This window comes from Myiozetetes cayanensis, unplaced genomic scaffold (genome assembly GCF_022539395.1).
Source record: "Myiozetetes cayanensis isolate MyiCay16 unplaced genomic scaffold, myiCay2020 scf3, whole genome shotgun sequence".
Classification (NCBI taxonomy): Eukaryota; Metazoa; Chordata; class Aves; order Passeriformes; family Tyrannidae; genus Myiozetetes; species Myiozetetes cayanensis.
Genome location: NW_026087521.1, coordinates 56,332,790 through 56,357,593, shown reverse-complemented (window position 1 = coordinate 56,357,593; position 24,804 = coordinate 56,332,790). Strand labels below are relative to the sequence as shown.

The following is a 24,804-nucleotide window of genomic DNA, read 5'->3' as shown; positions in this document are numbered from 1 at the left end:
TTTGCTAGTGGAGAATTCAAAACACGAAATAGATCCCACTACTTTATTTTACCAATTCCTTTCCCAATTGTTTACTGAAAAGTGGTTATAGAATTTATTTTGGAGTCAGTGCTATTCAAAAACCTAGGCTAATATGTTTCAGTCCAGACATGGCACATGCTTATTATTTCAACCCAAACCCTCTTTTTAGCTTAAGAGTATCAGCCTTTTAGAGTAAGAAGGATGGGAAAGTGGGTAAGACTACTGCATTTGAACAGGCCTCAGGAAAACACACATACACTTTTCTTCCCCACCTCTCCACATACCTTTCCTAAACCAAGATTGTACTTCATCCTCCAGATGTGAGAGTTGTCTAACCCACAATGTTGCAAAGGCAATCACTCACCACCTCCAGTAGCAGTTGTAGCAATTGTATGTTAACAAAATGTCGCTGCGTTTCAGGGTGTGGTTCTAATTCTAGAAGCGAAGTGAGGAAAAAGTTTATATTTCATGTTTATTTTACTGCTTTTCCAATTAATTTTAGAGTGTGTATGTATTCGGTTTAGTAGATGATTATTGTGAAGAGTTGCAAATAGTGGATGTACTTGATAGACAGAAGCCAGTAAGATGATGATTCAGTGAACTCTAACAGCTTTTATTAAAGCTGTTTGTAATGTGATGTCATGCCTTTGAGTGCTTGTGAGAAAGATGACCTTAATCTGGGATTGTGCATTTATGGACTACTTGCTAGGAAGTCATCAGAAGGCCTTTATGGAATCAGAGTGGTTTTAATCTGCTGAGAGGATTCTTTTGGATGCATCTCTTGTCCTTTCTTCACATCCAGAGAGACCTGGACCATTTGTGCACTTTTCTCACATTGAATCTGCCTGCTCACTGATTATATAGACAAAGCAGACCTTGCATGTGAACACAAGCCAAACTACTCTTCATTTTATTCAGTTACGTTTCCCTTTGATATTATACATTTCACATCTTTACTATTAATATCTTTTGAATATTGCTGTAAAAAGTCTATTAGGTTCCCTTGCTATCTTCTCTTGTTTCTGAATTGCTGATTAGTAATTCTTGCAACAGAAATGTATGGTGACTGCAGATCAAATCTGCATTAAGGTTCACATCCTTCTAGAACATGCAACCAAATTTAGCATGCAGGCTGTTATTGCCCTGTAGGCATGGGGTATGTGTATTAACTGTATAATCACAGAAGGCAGTCATGACATTCTACTTTCCCACTTAATTTTGCCTCAATTAAAGTAAGCATTGTAGCAATTTAAAGCCAAAAATGTCTACTGTAATATACCTTCATACTTGAGGCGTATGAAGCCTTTCTCCTATGTTTTTAATTATAGTTGAAGAAGAAAATATGAAAATTAGTTTATAGACATTCTGCCAAAAAATATTGAATTAATTTTAATTTAGGTTAACCATGGAAACCTCAGCCTGCATTTTAGGCAGGGCTGTGCTGCAGTAAATGGTACCTTTTTCTCACAACTGTGTTGTCTCTTGAATGGAAGTTTCCTTTTAAGAGCACTAGGACCATTATTAACTGCATTACTGTGTTGCAAGTGAGATAGGATTATGATGTTTGTTGCATTCTGCCAGGTGGGATAACAATACATAATCTGTTTTGAAATTGTTTTTAGTTTCTGCATTGTAAATTTGTTTTTCAATAAGTACTTGAGAATCGTGAAAGTGTACTTTTAAAAATGTAGGAGCAGAATGTTAAGGTGGAGCAACGTTAAGAGAAACATTACCTCATATATAATTAAAATAATTCAGAAGCTGTATGTCAAAATATTTGCTAAAAATGTGGATCAACAAGCCCTAATACAGAGGTAAGTACTGGCTAGTGAAGGTTTGCCAGGCTACTGGAGTCAGTGTTCTGCTAGGATTCATGTGGCTATCACAAGTGGAAACTAGTGGTTTATTCAGACCAAATCCTTAAATCTGCATGCATACCAGCTGGATGAGGATGATATTTTTAAATTAAAAAATCTACACCCATTACAATAGCTGTGAGAAAACATCACTGTTTTTGTGTAAAAAACATCACTGTTTTCTCATCAGGAGTTTTGCTGTTACAGTGGAAAAAGTAATAATGGATTAAGAGCAAACAATAATGAAGTTGTAAAAGAACAAAAAAGTAGCATGAATGTTGATAAAACACGGCAGTACAAATTCCTTGTATCCCTCCTGAAGGAAAAGCAAGTTGCCTGAGCTTCTTTTCTTTTTGCTTGTCTGTCCTTCTAGTTCATTCACATGAGATCTGATTGCTCTTTTCACATGTAGAATTTGTCTGTTACACTAAGCTGTTGACTTCATCTTTATTTTGGTAGACCTATAAAGCTTCAGGCTTACCTATGCTATTAAACAAATAAAATACAACCACAAAGTAGGAAGGATGCTATTTTTTGCATCTTGTTCAGTTGTGGTCCAGGATGTCTGACATAGCCCTGAATTAGCTGTTCTTTCTGGTCTCACGCTAGAGGGGAAGAAAAAGTGTCTTCATATTATTGTATCAAAAGATCTATCCAAATTTGATACCAGAGGCCCTCCAGAGGTCTCTTCCAAACTCAACAACCTACAATTCTGTAGATTTTGGGTCAGGCCCTCAGTCAGCATAAACCAACGTACTTCTATTACCTTTAGATGACTCTACACTGGCTGATAGTGATTATGTGTCTCCAGAGCAGGACTTGGATGTACAACTGGCTTCAAACAACTCGGTGTGGTGCCTCAGGAACTGACTTGTGTGCCTCTGTGCTCTTGGTCTTCTGCAAGTAAAAGATCACTTGCGTGTCTTGTGCAAGATCTTACTTGATTTTTAAAGAACAGGCATCAGCCCCACAGTGCTGTCTTTCAGTAAACAGTGCTAATGCAGCTGTGTATCCAAACCCAGAGCCTGATCCAGCTTGTGGGCTGGGCTGTTTCTTCAGTATCTCTCTCACAAATACAGTTTTTATTTTGCAAAATGAACCCACTAACATACTTATTTGGAGACATGTAATGTAAAAATAGTTAAGGCATGAACAATTGTGTACTGTTGCCAAAAGACACATATACATGCTGACTTGACCCTGTACTCTTGGCTGTTTGGTTTAGAAATGTTTCTTTTCTTCAAATGAAACTTCCTAGGATTATTTCCGGGTGTGTCAGTGCTATCATCGTCATCCCTTTCATGTGAATTTCTTAGTTTATTTAGAAATTGTTGTTGTAAAGTCCGATGAACTCACTTTGTAAACAGAGTATGAATGAGCTTTGCTGTAAGCTTACCTTCGTGTGGTGGTTTGGAGCACCAGTGACACACAGTGTGACAGCGGGTAAGCCAATACTTGGAAAATTATTCACACAAATGAGAAAAAATGGTAAATATATATTAAACAAGGTCTTAATTTTCCCGCCCTTTAAAATGACTGTTCAGTGGGGTGGTTTAGTAGACAAGTGATGTTCTGGTGCATGTAAATAGTTTGATTGTGATATTTAGTTTTGAAAAGTTCCGGGGTTTTGTGGCTGCAGAGAGAAGGAATGTGCTTTAAATTTGTTAGGCTGCCTCAGTCTGCTTAGATATGGGGTTTTTTTCATTTTTCTATCTCTTCATTTTGTTTCATCTTAGTTTTTGTTTGGTTCAAATAGGACATGAAATATGACCAGCACAACACCTCTGGAGACACCATGTCCCAAGATTAGTTGGTACACCTGCATGTGGGCATGTGTGCATGTTCCTGTATATATTTATGGAGGCATGCAGATGCATGCATATTGATTTGGGGTCTCTTTGTGATTTGAGGAGAGGCTGAATCTCTAGTCCTTGCTAGAGTGTTGTAGACATCAGCTGTGCTATATCTTATTATAGAATCTTCACAAAACGTGCCTCTTTGTGCATGCCATGGCGACATTTCGGTTCCTGATGCTGTAAAGCCGTCACACCTGATGGCAGGCCATGCCTTGAATATCCGGTTGTTTGTGATACAGAGCCGTGATGTTCTTCCCTCCCTGACTTTTTAGTACTAACCCAAGCATCAGTCCTGCCACATGTACAACAAGCCTTGATCTCACTACCTAAGAATATTTGGTGCTTCCAAAAATCATTCTGTGCTTTACGAGGATAAGTGAAAAGGTGTCCAAGCAGCGAATTTTTTACCTAGCAGTTTTCTACAGCTTCTAGGTCATAGTTGGTTTGAAATCTTGGCTGGTGCAGTATCATTATAGAAAGGGAATTATGTTAGCAGGGAATGCATTTGACTATATAGCACTTATCTGTTTAATATTAATTTGTTTGACTGCATATTTGTGTGTGCTGTTGTACAGCCATGTAAGCCCAGATGTCTGAGTGATTTTCCAGTGCCAGTCCACGCCAGGAAGCTGAGAAAGGGCTCTTATCCTTGTTTTGACCTGATGGTTCAGGAGCACTGAGGCTCAACCACCATAATGATGTATCTGCTTGCTTTCCCAAGTGAGTTTCCATGGCTGTCTTCTAGACATGCTAGAATACCTTTCTAGCCTTGTCCATATACATGTAACTATTTTGCTGCCTTCTATACCTGGTAAAATAGCTTTTAATTCTGGATTTCTTTTTTCTTTCCTCTTTTTTGCTTTCAGAGCTTGCACGTTAATTTTTCTGAGCAATTAAATTCAGTTTGGTTTAAATGTTTTAAAGTAGCAGTGCATATGCTTGCAATAGAAACTTGAAAATTAAAATAATAAATTTTGAGAGGGTCATTTCTTTCACACTATGTAAGTCTTTTTATGCATGCACAACAAATCGCCCCTTATTCCCCATATGCTGAAGCTAATAGCAGAAAACTAATGTTCTCAAATGATCACTGCTGTTGACTGTAAAATTAATCAGACTTTGGCTTCAGTTACCCTTAAAGAAAGAACTGATGTATTAGCAGGCCGTTCTGTGAACCACCTGATCATCTGAATCCTGGTGAGATGAAGTCTGGTTTTGTGATTAGGGCTCTAGGTAGGGATTGAGGAGCTCTGAGCTCAGTTTTTGGCTTTGCTGCAGAATTCCTGTGTTCACAAGGGCAAAGCATTTAGGAAGTGCTTTGTCACCTTAATACATGTAAAAGACTATATTGGGAATTTCCAGCTGAACAGTATCGTTAGCGAATGTTAGTGCTTTAGGACTGATGGCAATGGATTGGGATTTGGTTTATCTGTTAATTCAAGTAGTTGTGGTGGGAGGGTTTTTGTTTGTTCTTAAAAGAAGCTTCAGAAATGTAGATTAGAAAGTTTTAATGAAAAACTCTCTTTTTTTCTTTTTAAGTACGTTTCTATTTTGAAGTATTAAAAAAATGCTAAAGTAGAACAGTTAATATTATCAGATTCAATTGGATGTATTTGAGGATTATCATCTCTCAAGCTTGTAATTTTTATTTGTGATTCTAATTCAGAACAGGAAACCAAGTGAAATCTCTGTCCTGCAAAATGGGAAAGCTCATCTGTACTTACCTTGGAACACCTGGCATGTGCTTCTGCTGACCACTTGTCCTGATCCCAGCCAGGACAGGCTGAATTTTTTGTGATAACCAGGAAGGTGCATGGCCAGAACCCACAGGTTATTCTATATAACCTCATGGTGATATAGAGGGGGACAGGGAAGGGATGCTTTTCTGGAGAGCCATACGGTGTTGTCTGTTGCCAGGGGGTTTCCGTGTGAATAATTTCTTTTCTTGTACCCTCTGTCAGTGTTGTCGTTACTGTTCATTTTCTCATCTCATTACTATTTCCAGTAATTTGTTCTCCTCTCAACCTGCGATCTTTGCCTTTTTGCCTCCAATTCTCCTCTTCATCCTCCTGCAGGGAGGAGGGGAAGGAAAGTGGGAGAGCGAGAGAGTGACAGTGTGGTTTGCAGAGTCTCAGTGGGGGCACTGACCTGGAGAGTACCATTCCTAAACCATGACACCACTATACATAATAAGATGGTAGCATTTGCTTACTTCTATTCACATTCTTCTCATTTAATTCAGTGGGCCATGAGTGTGTATATACATAAGTATGTTTATTCATAGTCTACCCAGAATTAGGATATTCCCTTAAATAGGAGACTTTGTTTTTCACTGTGCCTCTCATGGAAAAGATGGTGAAACCTCATTGCAGTCTACAATTTCCTCATGAGGGGAAGAGGAGGGGCAAGCACTGATCTCTTCTCTGTGGTGACCGGTGACAGGGCCCAAGGGAATGGCCTGAAGTTGTGTCAGGGGAGGTTTAGGTTGGATATAAGAAAAAGGTTTTCCCCCAGAGGGTGATTGGGCACTGGAACAGGCTCCCCAAGGAAGTGGTCACAGCACCAAGCCTGACAGAGTTCAAGAAGCATTTGGACAATGCTCTCAGGCACATGGTGTGATTCTTGGGGATGGTCCCATGCAAGAAGGCTAAGGGTTGGAATCAATGATCCTTTTGGGTCCCTCCTAACTCACTGTGATTCTTTGCTTCTCACACATTTAAGTATTTGATAAAGATTTCTGAAAGTTTAGGAAGATATAAATAAAAATGGGTTAGAGTACCACTGAACAGCTTACAAGCAATCAGTCTTTGAACACTGACTGTAGTAAAGTCCAATTATCTAAAGGATGGTCCTGTTGACTGACTTGGAGAGGCGCTCTAGCTGACAACGTATTTCCTCTGAGTGATGACTGAGGTAGTTTGCAGTTTGAGGAAGGTTTCCTGTGCTGTTGTGACTGGAGGAAGCTCTCAGCATATCCCCAGCAGTGGTGGCAAGGCTGTAGCAGGGCTTTTGAGAAAGCCACACTTCTATTGAGGCTGCTGGGTTAGCTGGCTGCTGTATTGTTGTCCAGGTAGGTCATGTGAATTTGTTTGCTTGAGATTTATGGATCTTTAATTGAGTAAGTAAACACTAATATTTGTCACACTTCCAGGTAAGATTGCAAATAAAACTGGCTGCTACCTTCTGTATGAAGGGCTAGCAGTAGTGGTGAAAACAGATGGGTTACACACAGATGGAATACAAAATAAAAACTTTCCACCTTTTCTCTTTTCTAGACATTAGTTGTCTATTTTCAGATGCTGTGGGCCATAAACCTTGGCAATATAAAAGCAATGCAACTGACTGTAAGGAGATTAGAAGACTTGAAAACAAGTTTCCTCTTTCCTTGTCCCCCATCAAAAAATGATGAATCAGCAGGTTGAGACCACAGCTGAGGTTGAGATGTACAGTCCTCTTATTTTTTCCAGGAGTTATTATGAAATGAGTTATTTTTCAGCATGGGTCTAAGTATTTGAATCTATCCCTGAGTCTTTCTCTGGTTTATTAATGGGCTGCAGTGCTGCCATCACCATGGTATCCTGCTACCTTTTCCCCTGTGAAGACTGCAAATCCGCATGTTGAGGAAATTTACATTTTTAATTCTCCACTCTCCACGCCTATACATATAAAGATGGTTTGTGGAACCATGGGAGAACACAAATGCAAGGACAGTCTCATATCGAGAAATGACTGGGGTTGCTGTGTTGTTTTGTTCATTTTTAGCACTCTTTCTCTATGCTATTATACTGCAGCCATCATTGGTTCAATACCTGCTCCTAGGTAGACACCAGAACACCAGATGGATTACGTACTTGCAGCACTAATGATAGTGGCTGATAATGTGTGCAAATCTCCCTTTCACTGCTTGTTCAAGGCAGTAAAGAAGTACTGAATACAGCTGTACATAATTACGCTTCTTTTGAAACTAAATCAGCCTGTGAAATTTCTGTTCCTGGAAAATGGTCAAAATTAGTCAATAAAAAACCAACAAAACAAACAAACAACAAAACCCCAAACCCTTTGCATGTACTTAGTGGTATATTGTGACGTTCTGTTTCTTAAATGCAAGGCTTCCCTGCCAACTCTATTGAGACAAAGTGTGTGTGGGGGTGAATACTGCATAATGAAACTACTAAAAGGTAGTTTTGCTGCAGGTGTAGGAAGATGCTGATTTGACAATATGCTGTGCATATGCACTTGTTTATGGCATCAGAAGTTTATGTAGGACTAACTATGCATGTGTCTTAATGTGTTACAGGTACATGAAGCGCCACTTATTCTTTCTACCCACTCCCTGTTTCTTTCACATGTTTCTTTGAGTTACTGTAAGATCAGCTTTTGAAATTATCTATTTTGGCATGTTTATCCTCACCTCTTTTTTCTTTATTTGCAAAATTTCATCTTACTAAACAACTGAAGAAAACAAGATCAGAGTTTTATTAGCTTTTGCCTTCCCTTCCCCCAGTTTTTCTCCCGTTGAAACTTGCCAATCACTTTTAAAGCCTACACTGGGCTTTTCTGCAGCACAGGAGATATCATTAAGGCTTTAAACCCACTAATGAGGGAAATGTGCGCTGCTTGAAGGCTCCTGCAATATTAACTACATCCAATTATGTTAGGTAAACGTATGAGTATAGTCAAAACAGGATGAAAGCATATCTTTCTATTCGGGCCAAAAGCAGTCTTCTGAGCCAATCTTTCATCAAACTTACATTGGCTATTTATTTACTGGGTTTGCAGCACTTTTTTTTAATACTGAATAATAATGCTGAAGACAAGCAACACTTACAGGCAGGAAAGGACTATCTATTCCTAGGGCTCTGTTCCTTATTTAAAGAACATGTTTTACCACTGGATAAAATATGTGAAATCTTAAGTCTGATGAATATTTCTTCCTGTTTAAATACAGCATTGCTTCCTTATCTAATCCTATCCTTAGTTGACTGTGTTGTGAGTAGGTGGAGTAGAGATGCAGTTTGTGCTGGTCTTTGCTGGTCCTGACCTTTGATTTCTGTTGATTTGTTGTTTTTAAAGGGAAATTAACTTATCCTACTTCTTGGGATGTATGCTGTAAGAATATTTTTTCTGAAGCTTATTCAGTCTAATAGCCCAGGTTTTTAACAGTCCCTCATTTCCGACTTCTGATACTGTTACTTGACAGTAGCAGATTGGTTGTTTTGTTTACAGTTTTCTCACTTTTCTCTATTCTTGACATACCGTAGAGTGTCATGTCCTTTGATTCCTGCCTTTCCCAGGCTGCTTTTGTTTAGTAGAGTAATTAGTTTGTCACTTGTTCCAGAATTGACATAGGCTCAGATCACATTTGAGTTGGCCTTTTTTACATGCTTGAACAATCAGAGTTCAGACCCAGCACTTTGCTTTGTTTCCATGTCCTTAACCACATTTGGAGGTAACTCAGCTGCTCCTGTACAAAAGGTCCGTTTGAAGCATCTGATGATAGATGAACTGTCTCAGGTCTATGCAAGTGATGTTTCACAGCACAGAAAAGTGATTTACATGTACATACCTAGAAGCCTGGAAGTTCAGCACTGGAGTGGATGTGACATGGCAATAAATGATATTTGAATCGTTGTCATGTATCATGCCTAAGATCTGTGTAGCCTTGTTGAGTGTCCTCTTTCAGAGGTGGCCAGCAGCAGAGTTCAGAAAACTATCATAACAGCAGGACAGAAAGTGACAGTAATCTTCCTTCTGGCTTATCTGCCCAGCCTCCAGCAACCAGTGCTGTGGTGACTTGCAGTGCCAGAGGTTGCATCTGAGCATCATTTCTCCCATTGGCTCCAAATCTGTTCCTACTCCACCCCATTTTGAACCCTTTCTATTAACTGTAGTGCCAACAGGTGAATTTTTTTTTTTTTTTAAAGGGTAAACTTTTTGTTTTGAATGTGATAAGAGTTCTGTCTGGGGACTTGTCTGTGTGCAAGTGAAGTTCAATCCTCTTCAGTGAGAGTTAATGTGATACATGTGGGCAGTATTACAATAATCCTTGCAAGCCTCTGCTCTTCATTTAAAGGTAGTATTGTCATCTTCAAAATAGTGGGAATAATTTTCTCTTTAGACATTCATCCAGATTGCTTAATCCATTTACCTGCCTTTGTGTTTATACTTGAAGTTAGAAGTATGAAAGGTTTCTTCCTTTCCTTTTTTTTTTTTTGATGATATAATGATAATATTCTTATCTAGCACAACGCTAACAACCTTTTGTTAAGATGTCTTAGCCGGACTTACCATTCCCACAGTGAGACCTACAAAATGGATCATGTGAGCATTCCTCATCTGGTTCAGCTAAGAAGCTAATTCATCTTAGTTTATGTGTCAACGTGGACTTTTTCAAAACTATACAGGCTGACTTGGCACTGAAGCAGACGATGAGTGCTCACAAGGGCGCTCCACCAGCTCCATTTCAATGGTGGTTATCTCCAATAGAGGGGGGGCGGTGAACAGCTGGTGGGGTCGTAGCATCTTAAATTGATGCAGCTGGTTTGTAGTGGTTCTCTGACCAAAGCGTGGAAAGTTCTCTTCTACCCGGTGATTAACTCCAGTAGATCTGTTCTAAGCAAAAATTGTCGCCATCCTGGTTTTTTTGCTTGTGACCTACTCCATGTAACATTCATTCTGTGAGAATGAAACCTCCACAGGAAAGGACATTTAGAGACAGTGCACTGCTTACCACTGACTGCGTGTTACGACCGTAAATCTTGGGGATCGTAAGTGAAGAATGAGTCGGCAGGTATTATTTCAGTCTCTGGTGAGAATTCTTCTTTGTTTATATTAGCAACCACATATCTTGGCACCATTTGTTGTAAATAATTGATAGCAAATAGTTGGCTGATCTGAGCCTTGGGAAGGGAAGACGCTGCTGTGTGCTTTGCAGGTGCTGTGGAAGTGCTACTCTGTTCATGCAGAGCTACTGACCATGACCAAGGAAAGTTGCAGGACACTTCCTGGTACTACTGATGTGTTTTCAGTGTTACATCCACCAACTTAAAAGGGAAAGCCAGGAGGATGAGAGGTGTAAAAGTAAGAATTTTACACTGCATGGCTCACTCCCAGCTCTCCAGCATAATGAGTGCTCCCTACTTGGAGCACATGGGGCCACTGTTCATTTTCACATTGATTCTTCTGTTTCTGAAGGCTTGGGGATGGCTTGAGAAGACTCCATTTGGCCCCACAGACACATACACAGCAACATATTTACCAGGATCAGGCAACAGCTATTCTGCAGCAAAAGTAAAGGATTGTTGATTCTTGTTAATTATTTACTCCTGCCAGCCTCCTCTCACTGGTGCTAAGCAATAGAAACAAAAATAACTACATTCTTTGCTGAAATAATATTCCATTCCTCTTCTTTTACTTTCATGTGGGCTCTTGCAGAAAAGGGTTTGGGGAAATAAGCAGTAAAAACAAGAACTGTCTTGCACTCTTCTCCTTTGCTAGATAAATCTTAAGTTGAAGGTACACAAGATATTATTTTTTTCTCTTTTTAAGGCAATTGCAAAGAACAGTTTCCCAATTTGCTTTTCCATTCTCAGTATGTGCATTCAGATGAAGCTAAAACTGCACTCTTGCACTTTTTACGCAGCTTTCCTAAAATAATTCTGAATAATTTAACAATGGCTCAGAAACATTCCAGTTTAACCAGTCATTGACCTTCAGTCATATTTTAATGTCATCAGGACTATACTGGTATTTCATCAGTTCCAAAGAAGCTGTATTGTTGCAGAGGCAATGGTGAGATCTATAATTAAAGTTGCTCATGTCTTCCATTACAGTGTTTTCCTTTCAGTAGATTATCATAGTTTAACTGCTTCAATTAATATTTTCCATTTAGAACTTTTCAGTCAAAAAGGTCTTGCTATTTTGGAGATGATGCCTAGGGAAAAGTTAGGGTTATTTATCGACTGTGAGGAAAATAAACTCAGAGTCTGTTTCTTTGGTTTTGGCTTTGTTCCCTCTAGTGTTAAGGGCTGGATATAAAAACCACTTTGAAAATCTGACCAAACTGCTTAAGTTTATAAGCCCCTGAAGAATCTCAGTAAACACAAACTCAAAAAAATTTATTAAAGGAGACTGACTTACTACTATCTGTCCCTGCTGACAGGACTCTACAGATGACTAAGAATTTCTACAAGTCTTCACGTGAGCTTTACATTTCAAGGATGAGACTCCTGAGTTTGTGACTGATTCATTTCACATGAAAGAGGTTTTTTTATGTGTAATACTAAAACCTCCCAAGATATTATTTTCTCTAGAAATCTTATATTTGAAAAATCAAATGGAGATCCTATGGTCAAAAAGGTAGGAGAACATAACTGAATAATTGGACCCATTTGGGCCCATTTTTGCATATGCTTGAGGATACAAAAGCTGCACTAAGCCTAAGATTTTCAAACCTCTTAATGCTTTATTTTGCTCTCTTAGTATCCTCCTAATATAATTGTAATTGATTTCAGTAGGAATAGATGGCATACTATATTGTCAGCAGCAATAATTAAAAAAAAAAAAATCACCTTAGTGATTTCTGAGATTTGATTAAGAAATGTGGGGAAGACAGATGTTTCATGTTGTGGCTGATTTTGAAGAGTCAAAAGCCAAAATAAAAAAAACCCACATTGATTAAAGTAATTTGTTTCAGTTACAGCTTTTAATATAAAAAGTAGTTTCAATTTATAAGGTAAAGTTATTTTGTTCCAGAAACATATACAACAAGATATTTTGTTGGAGCTTTTCTCCTTTTTTTCTTCCAGAAAGCCCAGAGAAAGAAATTGATTTTGCACTTTTTCCAGTTTCTTGCAACCACACGGCTTTATTTGAGTTGCTATAACTCTGGTTTGGTTTGGTTTAATATTTGATTTGAGTTTTTAAAAAGAATATTCCCTCTTTAGTTGGTGTTTCACTGTCTTACATTAGATGTTCTTTAAATGCTCTGGCTGTTGGATGGCACAGCCTTGGTTTTACCCTCCTCAGTGGTCAAGTGGGACAGCTCTCATGTCCTCACTTTTTTTCATCAGTTCCCTTGGTACCTGTGGTGGTATTTCGGCAGTGACAGTCATTTCTGGCTGTAAGAACTTAGGTTTGTCCTAGGGTTAAGATTTATTCTAAGTAGAAAATCAGTAGGGTTTTAGACATGTCACAGAGGGTTGTTTTTTTTCAGTTTCAAGATCTGTTTTATTTTTCAGGCTGTTGGATCCTGGGGGAATTCAGCGTGAACCTCAGGTGTGGGAGAAGCAGCTGTGCAGATGCAAAATGAGTTCTTGTGGTGTGGGAGTGTGTGCTGCGCTGGCCAACACTGATGGTTGGGAGCTACAGCTTCCACCCACCAATAAAACTGGCTTTATATTTATAAAGATATAAATAACTTGTAAATACTAATAATTTCCTGGGTGCTTGCAATCAAGTGTGATGTGTGTGCCGAGTATGGGTGCAACCTGACAATTCCACTGGTGTGTGGTCCTTCTAGAGAGTGAAACCTCTTTTCTTCTTCACATAGGAAATCCCAACAGGCAAAACTAAGGCAACCTCCCCTCATGTTGTCCATTGTCTTTCTGTGTGTGCCTGGCTTTCGTGGGGTTAATCCTCAGTGCAAGGTTGCGGGTGTCTCATTCTCATGGCTGGCACACACTACTTCCCTGGGCACTCAAAGACAATCTAAATCCCAAATCCTGCTCTGTCACTGTTTTGATCCGCATTTGCTGAGCTTCCAGCTTGTCTGTGCCTGAAATGCTAGTGCTGGCTTTTTGGGCAACATAAGTGGGGAGAACTCAGGCTCTGACCCATCCCCTTAGTTTTATGTTGTGGTGACAACACAGTAAAACTGAAGCAACAGAGTGTGAAACAGGCCCCCCAAATGATGCATTGCCTTGAAGGAGACCTGTTTGTCAAGAAAGGGATTGGTGAGCTCTGGGGTGTGGGCTCCAATTTGTGGGGTTTTTGGTTGTTTTAAAATTTTGTCTTATCAGAGAACTCTTAAGATGACAAGATATGGTGATGTGCTTTATGCTTCATACTCTGCACTCCTTGCTACTCCAAGTCTAATATGTTTGAGAATGCAAAAGTAGCTGATACTGTTAATATATTTTGAACGAGGTACTTGCTGATACTCAGAGGAACATTTTAGCTTCTCTTCTTGAAGAAGTGAAATAAGAACGATGTGAGCAACAGTCTGCTTGCAGGTTGTTTGTGAAGTGAGGCTGTTTTACTGAAATTATAAGCTCCAGGGAACTCATGATAAGTCCTGTAATATTATCTGTGAGCAATGGGTCTTTATTATTCTAGAAATTATCTTATAACAAACACTTAATTCTTGATGTGCTCAAATTAATTTGTAAGAGGCAAACGTACAAACACTATTTCATATAAGCATGCTTTGACATGCTTTGATAAATTAGGATTTATTTTTTTTAATTTGATTGAAACCAGACAAATAACCACAAATATGAAATCTTGGAAGATAAAAATCCTGAAAGTGTGCTTTGCATCTCCTGAGAAAGTTTTATAGCTAGCTCTTCTTGAGGGACAAATAAATGAGGAATGAAAACAGCTACTGTGATCAGGAAAATGCATTAATGTTTTGACAGGTAGATGTGGAGATCTTAATACATGAAGTTTGGATTTTTTTCCCTGATGTGTAAATATCCACTCAATGTAATTAGAAACAATTGTGAAGTAGCATGCAGGGAATTCAAATTCTTCAGCTGAGCAGATACTGCAAATGTGATTTGTTGACAGCTTGTCGTCCTGCCATTACAGCTGACCTGAAGTTTTTCTTTTCTGAATGACTTTTTAAAGGCAAAGTAACATAAAAAGATAAGTATTTGGCCAGAGAGTATTCTGACTCTGACTAGCAGCATATGCTTAGAGAAACAGTAGAAGAACAGGGCAAGTGTAGAGCGATATTTCCTATAGAATATCCTCTGGACATCTGACTGTCCATGATTGATTTCCTAGGCTGGAAACTACATCCATCTTTTTAATTTTTGATAACCCTTTTATTCAGTAGTTTGATTTAAATAGCATCTTGGATGTATTTTTTTGTTTTGGTTTGGTTTTGCTTTTTTTGTTTGTTTTTTTTTAAGCATGAGAAGTCTTCACAAGCAAACTTGTATCTGCTTTGTTTGACATTGTTTTCAAATTTTCTTTTTGGCATTGGGGGGAAAAAAGGTGAAATACTTTTTCCTTCAGTTGTTTTGCACATGTTGGAGATCATTGGCCTGAAGTATTAATCCCAAACGTTCTGTTTCAAAATAGATAAATGACAGTTTGAAGAATATTTTGTATATCAGGATGTCATCACACAGGAAATGGGATAGTAGGCAACAATTTTTAGGTGTTACGTGGGGACTTTGAAGACTGATAGAAACCCTTTAAAACATCTTTCAACTTTCAGTCACAGTTTGCCACTTGTTTATTTTTAGTGTTTCCCAGTGCTTGAGGTGTTAAGCTAGACTGACCCCTCTATAAGTTTATTTCTGTATTACAACATCTGTGTGAAAGGAATCAAACCAAAATTGTCAATAAAATATTAAATACATGAAAAAAAATGACATTACTTATATATAGACTTCTCTGAATAAAAATTTTGCATGCAAGCAATATTTTTAAACTAAGCTATTGCTTAGCCTCCCCTTTGCCTGGCTAGCTTGCCTCTGCTAGTAATCAGAAAGTCCTAAGCATTTAACCCCTATCTGAGGGGCTTAATTTGACAATACAGATTTAAAGCTCTTGCTCAGCCGTAGCTAATGCTTGGAAGTGCCTTGAATCCCTTGGAGCTGGTGATTTCAGCAGCAGCTGGAATCACCAAATCAAAGCTTAGTAGCTTTGAGACCTATCTTGTATCCAACAAGAGAGACCTATGAATAAGATGTTTTGAGAGGAGATGGTCCTCACAGGTACCTTTTAAACTGGCTGGTGGTTCAGGCACTGCAGAAAATGTAGCAGCAACAAACATATTTCTTTGAGTCATAAGGTGGTGGAACGAGGCCGTTTCACTACAATCCCCCATGAAAAGGGAAACTGCCTGGAGTACAAGGGAAGGGCTTTCATGCATTTACCCGCTGACAATAGTTCCAAGGCACTCATCTCATCTCATCTCTCTGTGAAGTGCCCTACCTAGAAACTTATAGGTGATTCTGTGGAATATGCACTTGCAACCTTATGTGTTGAAGCTACTCTACATTTCATGTGGTCCATGGCATCTGTGGTAGAGAAGTTAGTGAATCTCTGCAGCCTGATAGGACAGTCAATCTGGATCAGGAAGACACTGCTAGAAAATATTGCTGATCATGAAGGCTGAGGTTTCAGATATCACTGCAAAATATTACTCATGTATGTTTCTCTGAAGATAGTTTTATGTAAAAAGACTTTGTAGAGGAACTGGGACTTAAGACCTTTTCACAAGGGGAATAAATGCTCTAAGTCCAATTGAGTTCACTCGTAAGTGATACCTTAAGGAGGTTCAGTACTCTTCCTACATTGCTATCATGGCAGCTTGGACAACTCTGTGCTCAGCTTTGGTGAATTCTTTTTCTGAGGTATCTAACAGCGTATGAAAGGCATTTGGGTCAGGATTAAGGGAGCAACCAAGAACACAGTCAGTGGGAGGTTGAGTAGTGCTTACAGTCTCTCTTGGTACTTTCCAGAAGCTTCAAGGTTACTGCAGACATGTCTCTGAATGAGCAGATTATGGAATGCAATGGTCCTGTGTAAAATAAAAGATCTAGTCAAAGTTCTTATGGGCATTGCCTCTCATTCCTATGTATGACAGTGACTGAAAGCATGGAAATAGATCTGTACCAGAAGTTACTGGTGACTGTGTTTTCTCCAAATACTACATAAAATCTGTAAAGGGAATATTCTGGTCCTCAACCTTTCCTCAAGGAAAAGTGTGGATAAACAGAGAGGCTTTTAATAGTATTACAACTTTATCTGATATTAAAAAGTCCAGTTACGTCAGCTGGAAAGTAGATTTAGACATGTTTAAAAACTGCTTCTTGGCACAGCAGAAACTGCGTATAGAATATGGATTCTCTAGTACAACCTGCATTTTTTTATAATACTCAAAATTCCTAATTAATGAAGAGTACATGTGTTTTTCTTTGGTTTGATTGTTTTGATCCAAAATATGCAAACTGACCACCATACGCAAACTGATGAAGGCGCGGACTTAATTTCGGTCTTTCTTACACCAACAAATGGAACGTGTGACTTGCATCAGTCTGGGTCAGACTGCAGGAGGCCATATGTGTTTGTTTTAGCATTTATGAATGGTTATATTTACCTCATTGCAATGACTCGCTTCGGTTTCTATTGACAAAATCATGACTTAAGAGAATGTTTGCAAAGACAAGAACAGATGTTTCCAGGCTGCTTGCCACAGAGAGGAAAAAAAAGCTGGTATATGCTTGTAAGCTGGTGTTGGCTGTGCCATTTTTCCAGTGAGTAATTGTGAACGGTAGTCATTAGTCAGTTGTTGAAGATCCTGACTTGACAACAAAAGAACGGGCTTGGAGATGCCTTTTTGTATAGTGTCATCTATATAGCAGAGTAAAAGACAATTGCTGTAATCACTGAAACCAATTTTTTGAAGTACCTTAATGACCAAGGAGAACCTAAAAGCTTAATGAAATAGATAATCTATGGATATTTTCTCCTCTTCTCCACAGGCGTGTTGGTTTCAAATGAAGCTGAAAACTTTTACTAGATGCTTTTATGAAATTGCAAAGCAACATGAGCTTTCTGGAGTCAGATTGGTGATTTTCTTTTTCCCTCTGCAGCCGTAAGATCACCTCCTAAATCGTAATACTAAAATTGAACTTGTTTTAAACAAACTTTTCTAGAGGGGGGAAAATGGTGTAATAGGCTCTCAGTAGGGTTGATGATCTGGGAGGGTTTTGGGCAAAGTGTTTGTAAAGTAATATCTGTGCAGAGACGGGCAAGGAAGGACTGATTTCAGCTACCTGGGAGCAGCAGTGTGGGGTGCATGGCATCTGAGGATTTGGAAAAGGAGTTTTGAAAAGGCAAATGAAGAGGGAACCTGCTGTGAGAGAGACAACGCCTGTGTGTAGCAATTGCCTTGGGTGTTCTATGGATGGGAGGCCCCTCACGGATAGAGCAGAGGGGTGGGAGCTGCTCACTGGTCTCCCACGCTGGGACACAGCCCTCTGTGGGCAATGCCAGGCATCTGCCCTCTGTAAAGGCTTTAATTTTTGGGTAAGGAGTTAGGTCTTGCTCCATTATGAGATGATGATTTGTGAAAAGAAAAAACTTACGTGTTTTGAAGAGATGTGGCTATAACATATGTGTACTCACAGACCTTCCAGATAAAAACAACAATGAACTACAGGGTATGTGACATAAATGACCTCTATTTTGGCTTTAAAAACATGGAACACAGAGCTCTCCTGGCTCAGTCAGAAACCACTACACAATATGTCTTCAAATGTCATGAATGCAGGGAGAGCTGAGCATGACTTAAAACACCAAGCAAGTTTGAAAGAATACACTGTATCAGTTTACCAACAGGGAATTTTTAAAACGAATATATGGAGGCATCTTCTGCCTTCCCGCTTCCATGATCCACTTACTGTAGGCTTGGTAAGATGTATTCCTGGAGATATTTCAGATTTGTTGTTTTTTTTTTTAACTGTTCCTTTTTTTAATAGGCAGTGTTATGTTGATCTGTTCAGTGTCAGGCCACTGCCACTGACTAGATGAAATACCATATGAGCAGTTCATGGGTTTGCTGGTTCCACCTGCTGGCTGAACTGGTGGTGATGACCTGTCAGTCAAGTGGAGTTGAACAAGTAATCTTAAAAAGAGATTTTACTAATAATTCCTGTCTGAAGTATGGGGATAGTGTCTTGTCTTCATGCTACAAATTTTCTTTCTAATTTTTTATTAACTCTCATTTCATTAAATTAAATTTTAAAAGGCAGTTTCTTAAACAGGATGAAAATGTTTAACCACAAATGCATTTTTAGCAGGAGCAGGACAGAAAACCTCTTTGAAAATAAGAAGATGAACAAGTTAACCCAGTGATGTGCAAGCACTGCTGCTTGCTCATCGCTTCTGGAGCTTGCCCTGGGAGAGAAAGCCTAGAGCTGCTCCCTGCTAGAGATAACACAGAGAACTGCATAGCATGCATGAAAGCTGGGAGAAGAATGACCCCTTGTATTGGGAATGTACACCAAAAATACCCCCAAAGAGGGAAAAGGGTGAGGGTGGGTGAAGCCCAGAGTTAGGCTTGACTCTGGATACTGCAGTGCCCATAGTACCAAAGGAAGGCTAGAGGAGAGAGGAGTGAATGGCTCTCATTAGCATGGGTTGTAGGGTTGAAACTAGGGCTAAAGTTCGGGGAGCATGGACGTGGGATTCTAATTAAAACTGGATACTGCAAAGCCTGCAGGGCTTGAAGAAAACTTACATGAAGCCAAAAACTGTTTGCTAGGTATGACTAATTCCAGAATTATCATTGGAGTTACTGTTTGGATTTGGGATTTTGGGTGCTCTAGAGCTCAGTTCCTTGTTTGAATCTCACCAAACTGAGGGTTGAGGTTTGACCCCAGTAGAAATAAATATTTTTTGTTTGGTTTTTGTTAGCATTATGCTATGATTAAGTCTAAGTTTAAGATAAAGTTTCTGAGATCCTGTTTTATAAGGTTTCATTTTTTGCCGTGTTGTCAAAGCACATGGAGTAGATTAGCAGCTAGTTCTGTAGAGGTGAGTGGTTTATATTGTAGGTTTCCAAGCTAGTTGGTTTTTAAAGGTCTTTAAAGGTATACTTTAGGTTCTTCAAAGATTCAACTGTTCAGGATATTTAAAGAGTGCATGGCTTCATTAACTTTCTTCTGCTGGCTGTAAACCTTTTCCCTTTTTTTCCACGAAAGGAACAAGAAGGGGTTTCTAAGGGAACATCATGATGCTGTTACCTTTCCTCCTGGTCCAGGCAGTCATTGCTGGCTGCCAGAGGTTCAGTCTAACCTGCTAATGACAAACTCAGAGAAGGAACAAATGATGTATGTATCACAGAAGGCTACAGTTTTACACCAGGATAGAACAGGGACAGGATATTAGTGCATGAGTAGGTCCTACAGATAGATATCCATATTGACATGGTTGTTAACGTGGTTTTGTCGTTATTGACTACTTGTCCCCCAGGCATGGTCTGGACACAGTTCAGGAGGTGAAGATGTACCATGCCCATAAGCAGTTTGGATATGTCCATTCTTTTCAGGAAAGGGATTTAACCTTGGGGACAGGAGGTGTTGTGTTCCACTTGGCCTCAGAGCCTGAGAAGAGTCACTTTCCTGAATTATTTAGCAATACAGAGCAAGCCAAATTGACTCAGGGATGAACAAACCAATAACTGGGACTGAAGGGTCAGCCTAAGGAACACCTTAATGGGGAGGGAACTCTTGCATCAACTGCAGAGATGCTGCTCATCTGCAAATATTATTTTCTGTTTTAAAAGCCCCGATGTTTTAAAGGATTAGTTTGCAAGCAAATCCCTCCAATTTTCCTCATTGTTGCTGATGGCATGTCTGTGATTGTGGGAACTCAGCAGCACTTATAGGTACACTGCAGCAGATTACCATGCTGCCAGTAGTTTTCATGCAGCATTACTGTACCATGGTAAGAAATGGTTGATTGCACAGGAGAAGGAAGTGTAGAGGAATCGGTGAGTATTTAGATAATGACAGATGGAACATGAGCCTGATTGCATTTGACTTAAAAGCAACCTCCTTTGCCACTTAAAAACCAAGATCCTAGCCCTAAAAATATTACACCTGCCTCCCATGGTAATCTTTTTAGTGATTTTTATAGAGAAAGGATTTTCAGATACATCTAGTACTTTGTCCATTTGGAGAGAGGTGACACTTCATCTTTCACTAAGACACTTCAGGCTCATTCTCATAGCAAATCCATTTTCATTCCTGCTATGTGAACCTGTAACACAGGTTATACAATTAGGAGGAAAGTGTTTGCAGAAACAATAAGAAAAATGTGATGAATGAAATCTGCTATACACTGTCAGTCATGCTGATGCTGTTCCAATAAGCACAAACATATTTTTGCATACCCAGTTTAAAGACACAGAGTAAAATAATTTATGGCCAAAATTGTCTTTCCTTTCTTGCAGCGTTTATATGTATAAAATACTATACACACAAAAAATATGTTAAGGGAGCATTACTGACATAAAGTAGAGTGCTAGAAAGGCAATGCTATAGTTAGTGTTGTAGTTATAATATTATAGTTAACAGGCTTTTTGTTCAGAAACTGGGTCCCTCTCTGTGAATGCTCTGTATACAGTCTTTATGCAATTATGAGCATTTTTTAAGGCGAGTGTTTGGTTTTAGGGAGGGAATTTGCTTTCAAGGCAAATGCAGTGAGATTTATATCACATCTGTTATTATCCAAGTGGAGCCTTGTCTTGTAAAGGAGATTTGTCTTATAGAGTGCATAGTTTGGGCAGCTTTCAGTTTAGGAGTGGATGCAAAACACTTTTCCAAGTGTTGCTCTTTAATTTTTTCTATTTTTTTTCCTCCGTACGCTATTCAAACCTTTGGAAGACAAAATCAGTCATTTCCTTGTGGGAATTGTTATTCAGCTCTTTCACTGTAGTTTCTGAGTGCCTCAGAAATGTTAATGTGTTAATGTGTTGTTACCAATTCTGAGGAGATGATGTGATATCTCCTCTTTATAAAGCAGGAGTGAAGGCTGGGCGTTGAAACACGGGTCTGAGAGTGCTTGCTAATTTGGGGGCCACATTCAGTGACCTGATTTCTTGTACTAATGCATTTCTCATGACCAAGACACTCTCCCTATTGTTGATTTCAGTGAGTGCTCAAGAGTGCTGCAATCTGGGCCTCAGGGTTTGAAACTGAAGACCAAAGATATAAGGAGCAATTATTTGGTGACCAGCTGAGTCAAGATTTAGTGTAAGCAGCTTCACTAGCAGCACATAAGAATTGTGAAGCAGAGGCTGGCATACGGTGCTTTCTGAAAGGGTGGTGCTCATTTCCAATTGTCTAGAACCCCTTTCTTCTGATTCTACTGTGTCTTTGAATATCTGTAACAAATGAGGGAGAGCTCCAGTGAGCCTTTCTAGCTGCACTTCTGATCCTCAGGAAAGATACCTACTGACAAGTTAGAAAACGGATTGTTTATTTAAAGAGGATACTCAGAGAAAACAGTCCTACTGCTTCAACTTTGACAGCTTGTCACAAGTTTTCCTTGTTATTGCACAAAATAGAATGGTCTATGTATACATTAAAAGAGTACCCATGTTTTGTCTTACAGTAGTCATCTGTAAGATCACAGTACCTAAGTCAGTCTCTTCCTTCAGCTTAATATCCTGCTATGTAATTTTCTACTTGAAAACCGCTCATCCCCACTCAAAAGTGGTCTGTAGTGTCAGCCCAGTGACATTAGTTTACTACACTGAATGGTGTTGCTGAGAATGTAAAACTATCCCATTAGCCTGTTTGCAATATAAAATAGGCTTATGTGTTTTACAAGCTTATGTAGTGTAGTAAGAATCTGGCAAGTGTAAAGGAAAAAGGTGTTAAGGAGAGCTGGCAGCTCCTTTAAGAAACAATATTAAGTGCAAACTCTTCCAATGAGGAGGAAAGTTAAGGAAATGCAATAGAAGACCAGTGTAGCTAAATTGCCAGCTCTTCATGGCTCCTGAAGAGAAGTTGGTTTTTACAGAGTGGAAAGTAGGTCAGATTTCTAAGAAGAAGGATAGAAAATAGCATGCAGTGACAATAAAATCAGAAATATTGAGGCACAAAATGATATTAAAATATCCAGGTTTGTAACGGGCGATGAGAATTCATTTTTCATGTACATTAGTAATGAAAGAATGACTGAAAGGAAAGCTTAGAGGGTGAAAGGAATCAACAGATGGCATTGAGAAGGCCAAAACATCCTTGGTTTGTTTGGGTCTTTCCCAGTAAAGTGACTAGTGTTGCTACTGATAATAGGGGGGACTGTACTGCCACTGCAGTATCCAGAAAATCTCACATGCACAAATAAGTGCCTCTGTACATCCTGGTAACTAGAGAAGTGTACACCTTCCACCTGCACCCACCAATCTTAGGATGGTTTGTCCAGAGGACATTGCTGTACAATGCCTGAAATACCGACTGAAGGTGACTTGAAAAGTGTTTGGGAACAGTGCACTGTTGCAAGGAAAGGGAGGAGCCCAGAAGTACCTTCTTTGTAAGTACTGATCTGTAGTTTTTTTAATGAGTTAGATGATGTCACTAAGTGCACTAACAATTTATGTAGAAAGCTGGTAAGGATGACAGAAAGGGCTAAAATTCAAAGTGGTCTTGATCAGTTGGAAAAGTAGTCATAAAAAGAATGGTCACAGTTCAAAAAGGACATATTCTATATGTGACTCTTGGGAGTAACCAGCTTTAATGATAAAGGCTGGGGAATAACTTCCTAGGGAGTAACTATTCAGAAAAAAAGTCTGAGAGTTGCAAGGAACCACAATCCAGTACATGAGCACATTGTCATGGTGTGGTATGTAGTATTCTGGGGTGAAGAGAAAGGAATATAACTTGCACAACATTTGGCAGAAAACCCCCAACCTTCCTTGCCTGGAGCACCCTGTCAGCTCACAGGGTCTGTACCTTGAGAAAGAAGTAAACCAATAAAACTATGCAGAAGGACAGTAACAACACTGAACAGTCAGTCCCAGATAACATGACTGATAAGTATGTATTGAGCACATTGGTGTTATGTGGGGTAGATAGCAGCAGTATGATCAGTGGTTATTACAGTCTTCTGTATATATGGGCTGCTGCAAAGCTGGGGAGAATAAGCTGGTTTCTATGCCTGTGAAAGCAAAAAGACTAAAGACAATATGGTCCAACAAAAGAGATCATGCAACCACAGTAAAAGTAGTCCAGCACTGAAAGAGTTTCAGAGAGGAGGTTATTGAATCTCCATAGAGCCTTCAAGAACAATTAGGAAACATATTCTGACAATAATGTAAGTTGTAGTAGATTTGTTGTGGTGCTGGACATCTCCTGATGCCTCTTCCAAGCAGAAGTGTGTTGTTTTCTGACACACTTTCATCTTTTATATCCTTTTACTCCTTGGTGAGTATCACTGTTCTCTGGATAGGAATTTCTTAAATGGTGGGGGAGATTAAAATTCACTAAATCCATAGTAGTTATCTTGGTACAGAACTTCAAGGGGCAGTGCTTTAAGCTACTATATTTGACTCTCTGCTGCAGCTGTAAGAGTCACAGGCCACAACTTCTGAGTGAGAGTGTTCCTTATAGACAGAGTAACGACTGGGACTTGCTTTCTAATCAACATATTTTCTGAAGACTTTTAAAATGCATGTAACAGTCTGACATACCAGCTGTCACCAGAAATCATGTCCCCCACCAACACCCGCATGTGGTGCGTTGGCACTCATGTCACACAGAGAGGGAGTGTTGACAAGTCCTCTTGCTAAGTCACCTTAGGAAGGGAGGAAAGAAACCGGGGTTCAATGAAGGCAATCTCAGGAGAACACCACGAACATCAGAACTGGAACAGTCTGAGCAAGGAGTAACCAGGCTGGCCCAGGGCTTTTACAAGCCCAAGAGGAAATAAGTGCAGCAAAAGAGAAATTTTCTCCAGCCTCATCCATGTTTAGCTTGGTGTTTGGGACTGATTCGAACCTCTCTCATCATGGGACAGCAATGCAATGCCATTCATTGCCAATCTTTCCAAGTTTCAGAGTCTTGAGTAGCTATAGTTTCATTTGTGTTAAAACTGAATTATGCTTTCTTTTGACTTAGAAGCCAAACTTGATTTCCAAGCCAATGCTTGATAGCATCCTTTGTCTTCGAGATGACAGATGGAAGTATGTGAGGAGCCTCCTGACCCCAGCCTTCAGCGATACCAAACTGAAAGAGGTAAGGTGTAGACAGTTCTGATTTCATAATTTAGAAGACTAGTTCAGTCATCTGCTTTATGTAGGTCCATATTAAGGATACGCAAAA

At 39.3% G+C, this 24,804-nt stretch overlaps 1 protein-coding gene across 14 annotated transcripts in view; it reads left to right on the top strand.

The window, feature by feature from the left end:
• Positions 1-24,804, top strand: part of TBXAS1 (thromboxane A synthase 1) — a 266,105-nt gene that overhangs the window by 138,008 nt on the left and 103,293 nt on the right. For 13 of the 14 annotated variants that reach the window (XM_050324636.1, XM_050324632.1, XM_050324635.1 and 10 more), the window contains one exon: positions 24,601-24,717. The exons of the other annotated variant lie outside the window; for it this stretch is intronic. In XM_050324636.1, the coding sequence (XP_050180593.1) occupies positions 24,601-24,717 (117 nt within the window). The remainder of the gene's footprint in view (positions 1-24,600; positions 24,718-24,804) is intronic. 14 annotated transcript variants of the gene reach the window in all.